Genomic DNA, 7,445 nt, shown 5'->3' on the forward strand with positions numbered 1-7,445 from the left:
CTAAATGTTACACACGGGACCTTTCAATATCACATCTTACAGGCTGTGATATGGGTAAGGATTGTTGTAAATCTAAAGCATAACAGTAAAAATCTATAAAAACACATACCTGTGGACAAGGAGTGTGGCCTACATTCCCAATAAAAAAGTTTCAAACAAGCAATATCATGGCACAGAAAATGACATAAGGCAACATATTACAATGTGCTGCTGGTATCGTGTCAACTGATAACTCCTACAACAAACAACAAGGATGTTCTTGAAGAGTTCATATTTGTGGAATCTTAATGTAATGTATTGTATGTGGTACGGTTTTTAGGAAGTTTCAAACAGATTCATCAGAGGTAATGAATTAAGTTTGATGGTTTATAGTAAACCAGCAGCAACCATCACAGCTGAGTGCTGAACACACTTCCTTTTTGGCTATTGATGATTATTTGACCAAAAAGAAAGAAAAAAAAACATTCAATTTGGTCTCTAAATATATTTAATCTTGAGGAATCAAAATTTGAGGTCACAGGGAGTTGAGGAGGTCTTATGGCTTCCACACAGTATATTTTGTAGTGTCTGAGCTTGATGTACAAGTGTCTAAACCTATAGGTCAGCAGTGGTGGTTGCTACTTGCTCGTCCCTCCTCCCAGGATGCCTCCCCCCTTGACCAGTAAAGGCACGCAACAAAATTACCTTACACCCAGAAAGGAATGTGATCCCACAGGTCTGATGTAATATATATTATTAAGTAAGCAGCACAATCACAGATTGTAAGCAGCGCGATACTGCAGCTAGTACTCCACAAGCATGCAATTGTAGAAAACTTGGTGATGACACAGGGGAGACGTGTAATGTGACTATACCACAAATAAAAGTCTGACCAATATCAAATTTAGAGGGGGAAAAATGTACAGATTACTGATACTGGTGGCTGATATACTGGGTTTTTGAGCTGAAATGAAAATATAACTGATTATGCACTGATATTACTGCAAAGGAACTCATGCTGCTTTCTTAAACAATTAACTTTAAAGAATATTTATGTTAATTATTCTTGCAAAGTTCATCCAGCCGAATCTTAAGTTAAATATTCTTTAACATGTTAAAAGAACATTATGTAATTACTATTACAATTATTAATTATCAATTAATTATTATAAACTTAATTTTGAGTTGTAACAGGGTGAATGGTGCCTCTGTCATTCCCACTCTGCGCTCCATACTCCTGTATCTTGCACTATGTCATTGATTTTAGTGAAACTGGATCATCACTTTTCATTTTATGGAGAAAATGTTTTCTCTGGTGTCCTCTGGCTGCTCTGCCTCAATTCTCTGCAATTAACAGTTTCCTGATGGATAGTAAAGCTAAAGATAGTAAAGTAAAACTTGCCTTAAATAATTTAACATATATATTGTCAACCAATTCTAGTTGACATTGCTGAGAGCTGCTTCTTCTCTCTTACTCTGTGCTGCTCGCCACAGTATTGTAAATTACAGTGCACTCTGCTGGATAGACTTTGCAGTGACACCAATATATTACCAACACTAAAACCAATTTCATATCGGTGTAAATTGGAAAACATGTACACCGATACCATACTGATATATCTGCGATAATATCGGCTGACTGATAAATCGGTTGCACTCTAACCTTAAGTGAGTAAGATGGTGGTGAAACAGACCGACACCACAGTTAGCAGTTCCACCATATTAAGAACAAGTGAGGGCAGACCTCTATAAAATGCAGATCAATAGTGTTAAACATAAAGTGACAAAGGTAAAACTATGCATTGGTAATGTGTGCAATACAATTCAATAGTCACCCTGCAGAACACAGTGGTGCAGTGAAACAGTCTCTGTATAGTCCCACTGCTGTGATGTCAAACACTTGGAGGAAGTCTGATACAAGTGGACTGATGTTGGTAGACTCCTGAATAGACAGCTGCTTCTCCCCATCTGTGGAAAAGACACACATCTCTTAATAAACATCTGGAAAACACACTACTCTGACCAGTGGTGGCGTACAGATGTTGATGCAGTGCCACTGAATGTCTGGAAAACTGAGCACCCTGCACAATGTTAAAAATAGATCATTGCTCATTGCAAACAGGGTACGTATTCTTTCTCCACACACGCTTTGGATTTGGATTTTTCTTCACTTTTTAAGATTTGAACAGTACGAGTGTTTATGGTTTGTCCCTTCTTGGCTACAGTAGAAACATGGCAGACTCCATGAAAGGTGACCCACAGCTCATTCTAAGATAACAAAAACACAATGATTCTTATTATCAGGTGATTGTACACTAATGAAAACACACCTATGAATATTATATTCAATTTCTGACAATAGATCCTCCTAAACGTTACATTATAATAAAAAAAAGTAAATCAAACACGTTTTTTGCTATTATTTACTATCATTTTGCAGTCTACACAGCTTTTAGTTGCTCCATAACTGTCTATACTGTAGATGGGAACCAGTGAATTAGTGGTATGGGCTATAAACAGCCACAGCCATGTGTAATGGTCGATCATAATGACAGCTGTTCTATTGGAGAACCTTGCTGATGCAACACATTCAGTCAAACTGCACCTTTCTTTTGCACCTTTACCTCTGATCCCTTTGAAATGGATTAACAACATGGTTTTGTTAACTTCAGGTGAGGTCTGTTGGTTAATTGTTGGTTGGTTGGTACACAGTGTTATTTATTTTTTATCTCTGATGTCAGACCTTCACTTCACTTCATCAAAGTCAAGATGTACACTTAACTTGGTTAAAGCCTAACTGAGCTAAACTACCTGCAGTGACAATGCTACAACTTCAACTGCCTATCTTGTCACCTGGTGCTGCTGTTTAGCAGTTTTTCATAGTGATGTAAATAGTGATTTTTCATTTGAGAGTTCCAATTCAATTCATATCTTTGACAGATGTTGATAATTCTTATTGATCATTTTTGCATCCCAATTTCCATTTTCAATTTTACTGAAAATACTACTAGAATCATGATGATGTGACCAAAGAAAATGTTTTTCTTACATCTGTAGAACAAGATTTGTAGGTCAGGGCATCTCTGCAGTACTATAGTACTACATTATAATGCTGCTGTCACACATTTTACCTTTATCAAAACATTGCAGTGTCTTGCAATTTGGCTTTTTGCAGCCCTAATAGAAAAAAAACAAACACTAATATAACCCATTGGAGATGTTGTAAAATGTAACCTAAACATCACATGAGAGGAATGAAGAAACTTACCTTAAATTTAACTGGTCTTCACTTTGTCCTTCATAGACACAAGCTGTTCTTCATGTTCCCTACTGTCTTTCACTTCATCAGTCTCCTTGCCCTCCTCATCCTCATCTTCTTTTTCTTCCTCTACGCTGAGGATCACACTTTGTCGAACGCTGACAGAGATGACCAGTGCCTGTATGATGCCATAGATCAGAGCAAACTGAGGGAGATACTCCTGGACCAACCACAGTAATCCTGCCATTCCAACCGTGGAAACAAAAAACATGGCCATACCATGAAACCACAGCCTCAGTGCTCCCTGGACTCCCAACACCTCCAAGATCAGTTTTGTAGGGGGGGACACAGTCCACAGGAAGCCAACTACAAACAGGTCAAACAAGTGGCGGAGGAAGTTGAAACAGATCTCATTGTGCTCTGGGAGGATTTCCACCTTCCAGCTGTGCGCAAAGAGTCGAAAAGGAGAAGTCAGCGAACAGGAGGGAGGTGTAGGAGATGGAGGAGGGGTTCCATAGTCGGAAAAGTCCCCATCAATATCACAGTCCCACACATCTCCACTGCGACCATCACGTTTCCTTCGTGTTTGTCCACCTTTCTCTGCCTTTCTTGGCCACGAAAGGTAAGAAATTGGCAGATATTCCCACCATCTAGAAACTTGCTCTGTCTCCTGTTTCCCTGCACCCAGACCTTCAATTTCCATTGGCTGAAGCTTTTCCTGCGCCTCCCAGAACTCCTCTGCTAAACTACTTTGGTCACTTTGACGTCTCCACCCTCCCCAGATCCAAGAGGTCCACCCCTTGATGGCCCGGCCTCTACAGCCATGGTCCTGGCCCTTGGCTATCACAGTTGTGGTATTCTCTGACACTGGACTCCTGCCCCAAGAGCACAACCACCCCCAAGCTCTGCCCACCACAGCTGTCATGCTTTCTCACTCAGCCTTCTGGAGTTGAATTAAAATCAGCAGACACTGGGTTCTCAACTCTTCTTGCTTAAGTTGGCCAGGCTGCTCTGTGAGCTTACTGTAAAAGCATGCATGTACTGACAATTTAGTTGTAATGTTGTAATACTTGTTCACAAGGACTCAGACCTGGGCAAAGTGACGTCCTCAGGCCAGAGACACACCTTTGGGTGTGTTTGAGCAGTTAAAAAAAAACCCTCCTAACAATGCCCTTGATAAAATGACAACATTTATAAGTCAATCTTATCTTCTACATGTCTCTGGTTTAAGCTGTAAACATTTGGAGGTTGCTTTTAATAACTTAACATTCTCTTCAGATACGCTTATAAGCAAATTAGCACCGGCTAACTACAAGTGAGCAGGTTGAGTTGACCAAGGTTTCAGCTCGTTGACAAACTTCTTTAACTATTCCAGTCTCCTGAAACACGCTGCTTCACTCACCAAACCTGCAAATAAAAGGAAACACTTGGTTTAAACATTACATCTTTCTTCCAAATTCCACGTCAACATCAATGCAAGTTGGCTAATGTTACACAGGTCTCCATAGTTGTCTCAGCTAACTAACCTGCAGGTTTTTACTAGGAACTAAGATTGGCTCGAACGTCAGCTTAAACAAATGTAGAAAAAACACTTAAGAGAGTCTGTATTTACCTTCTGCTGCTGCTACCTGCTCACCTACAGCGACGTTAGCTTGAGTTTGTCAGGCCATAGCTAGCCCAATTTGTTAGCATCAAATAACACGACACAGACAACTTCTTAAACTTTTCGACGCCGTGTTATAAACACACCAACGTGTTAATCAAGGCAACTTCCAGTCGGAGCTAACTGGCTAACAGCACTGCTAACCAGCAAAAAAACCAAGGGACAGGTCCGCTTGCCAGCTCGACTCAAACGTCTACCTAACTACAAGAACAAAGAACACGGACTACCGGTTCAGTTGTACCCTTCAAAATAAAACCACGGTTGACCACCTGCAGTTCATGCTAATATAATATTATAAGACTTGTGTACTGGGATTTGTCCTTTAAACACATCACTTGTTACACACAAAGACTACTAGCATTTATTCCGAGTGTAGGATGTAATAATAAACTTATAATAATACATACAATTTATACAGTACTTTCGCTGTAACGTTATCTTACATGGCCGGAAGCAGTGAATAAGACAAAAAATTGTTTTTATAAAAATTGAGAATAGTAAAAATACTATACTATACTATATACTACAATTAAAGGTCCTACATTGAGTATATTACTTGGTAAAATTACAAATGAAATATCAGGAAAACATACTTACAGTACATACTCAAAGTAAAAAAAACTCAACGCAGAAGAGAAATGACCACTATGGGCATCTGTCATTAAATTACTTATTCATTCATTAATGTTTAAGCAGCATTGTTATCTTGTACTTGGTTGAGGTGGATGTTAACTATTCTTTTTATCATTATGGATTCATCTGCTAGTTGTTCTTCTATGGAGTCTTCAAGGGGTGGGAGAAATATATGCTAATTTAATCACAATTACAAGTCAATATTTGCTTAGTAAAGCCCCCAAATGAAGATCAAGATAATCAAACACTGTGGCACATTAGTACATTGAGTCTAAACGTATCTAAAAGTGGCATTAGAAATTAATACATGGTCTTACTTTTTATTTTCCTTTTTTCACTGAACATGAAGGCTGATGTTATAACTGTCTCAAATGTTGTCATAAGGATTTAAGTTAATTTGTTTTAACGCAACAAATACCTCAGATTTGTAAATGTATACATTTCACCACCTGTATTAGCTACCTTACCTCTGCAGCACAGTCAAATGATCAAGTACAGTATGTCTATCACATGGCTGTAGTTTCAAACTGTATGCATAGGTTAAGCTCTTGGAAACGTGCAATCTGGTGGTTACAGTGAAGCAGGCCACTTTATGCAACTGTTCTGGCCTAAATTACAAGTCAGTAAAGTTCCATGCAGACCAACCAATATAGTTACCCACACACTCTTATGGTAAATTGTACCATAAGCAAAATACATTACACCAACTCCTCCATTTCAAATTAGTATCATGTACATTGGATGCATTATATACACACACAATTACAGAATTTTATTCATTTAGTTCTTCTTTCCAACAGCTTTCTCATTTAATCTGCAGAAATTATTGATCAAAATCTACAATACAACTAGCAGTGATAATCTAAATTCACTTCATCAGAAAGTGCAACACATTGTCCTAAAGCTGCATTAGTTTTTGTGATCATATTGTAGTCAAACTTCCACCACTGAAGACACCTGGAGTCTTTGTCAACCATTTATTTGACATTTCCTTAAATACATTTGCATTTTAATGGTTAAAACTATTTTAACAGCTTGCACAAACAATACAGGAAACTCCTCTTCAAGAGCCGTTGCCCAGAGGCCAACTCATTTAAATGACGCATCCATTTCCTGGAAGACTTCATGATGTTGGTCTTTGTATTAGTCCCAACTCAAGTTGCAGCACCTGTGAAAGTATATTAAATTTTAGGGTTACAGTCTCAGAACTTTAGCATCATTCACAAATCATAGTCTGTAAGGAGAAACACTGTTCCATCAGTACCAACCGGGTCCTTTCATTGTGTCCAGATGTAATCCAGGTTGGGCTTCCACAGGCTTATCTGACAAGATAGAAATGGTGATTTATTTCATAGCCAGTATTTGTCTTCCACAAATTCTTCCAACAGTCTGAGGTCTCAGTGCGCTGCGAGTAAACTTCAGTTAACATCAGTCGAACCGAATCACTGAATCATCATTGACCACACTCAGACAGTGGACCTGCAGGATAAAAGGTCTTTATTCATCTACCATGCTACATCAACTTCTACACCATTCAAAATTAACTGGGCTTCACATTCTTAGAAGTTGATACTTACAGCTGTGGGAACCTCATGCAGACTGCTTTCTTTCAGAGTGTGGATAAGCTGCAAGAAAGTTAAATCATTACCACCACATGTCAAAACACTGACAAGTCCAGAGACCCCACACACGCACAGTAAAGTCAGATGTTTCAGCCTAGTTACTGCAGTCACTTTGAAAGATAGCTGGTGAAGCTTTGGAACACAAAGCTACTTGTGGTCCTATTGGACTCTACCCAAACTGGGAGCTTTAAGGACAGGGGAGGTTTGTTTACATGCAACTTAAATTAAAAAAGATCCTTTCCCATAATATATGTCATACACTGAAATAATTCTAAATGTTTCGTTCTGA

At 38.7% G+C, this 7,445-nt stretch overlaps 1 protein-coding gene and 1 long non-coding RNA gene across 2 annotated transcripts in view; both read right to left on the minus strand.

Moving 5' to 3' along the window:
* Positions 1 to 1,405: 1,405 nt before the first annotated feature.
* On the minus strand, positions 1,406 to 5,119 carry cunh6orf47 (chromosome unknown C6orf47 homolog). The gene is made up of 3 exons (XM_035681219.1): positions 4,851 to 5,119; positions 3,248 to 4,645; positions 1,406 to 1,947 (listed from the first exon to the last, which is right to left on the minus strand). The coding sequence occupies exon 2, from the start codon at positions 4,161 to 4,163 to the stop codon at positions 3,255 to 3,257; it is 909 nt and encodes a 302-aa protein (XP_035537112.1). The 5' UTR covers positions 4,164 to 4,645; positions 4,851 to 5,119; the 3' UTR covers positions 1,406 to 1,947; positions 3,248 to 3,254.
* A 1,377-nt stretch (positions 5,120 to 6,496) lies between these two features.
* LOC118342624 overlaps positions 6,497 to 7,445 on the minus strand; it is a 2,737-nt gene continuing 1,788 nt past the window's right edge. Inside the window, exons 4-6 of the long non-coding RNA XR_004797496.1 lie at positions 7,112 to 7,159; positions 6,803 to 6,856; positions 6,497 to 6,702 (exon numbers count right to left, since the gene is read on the minus strand). This is a non-coding gene — a long non-coding RNA (uncharacterized LOC118342624). The remainder of the gene's footprint in view (positions 6,703 to 6,802; positions 6,857 to 7,111; positions 7,160 to 7,445) is intronic.

This window comes from Morone saxatilis, unplaced genomic scaffold (genome assembly GCF_004916995.1).
Source record: "Morone saxatilis isolate NCDOM2014 unplaced genomic scaffold, NCSU_SB_2.0 Contig9, whole genome shotgun sequence".
NCBI lineage: Eukaryota > Metazoa > Chordata > Actinopteri > Moronidae > Morone > Morone saxatilis.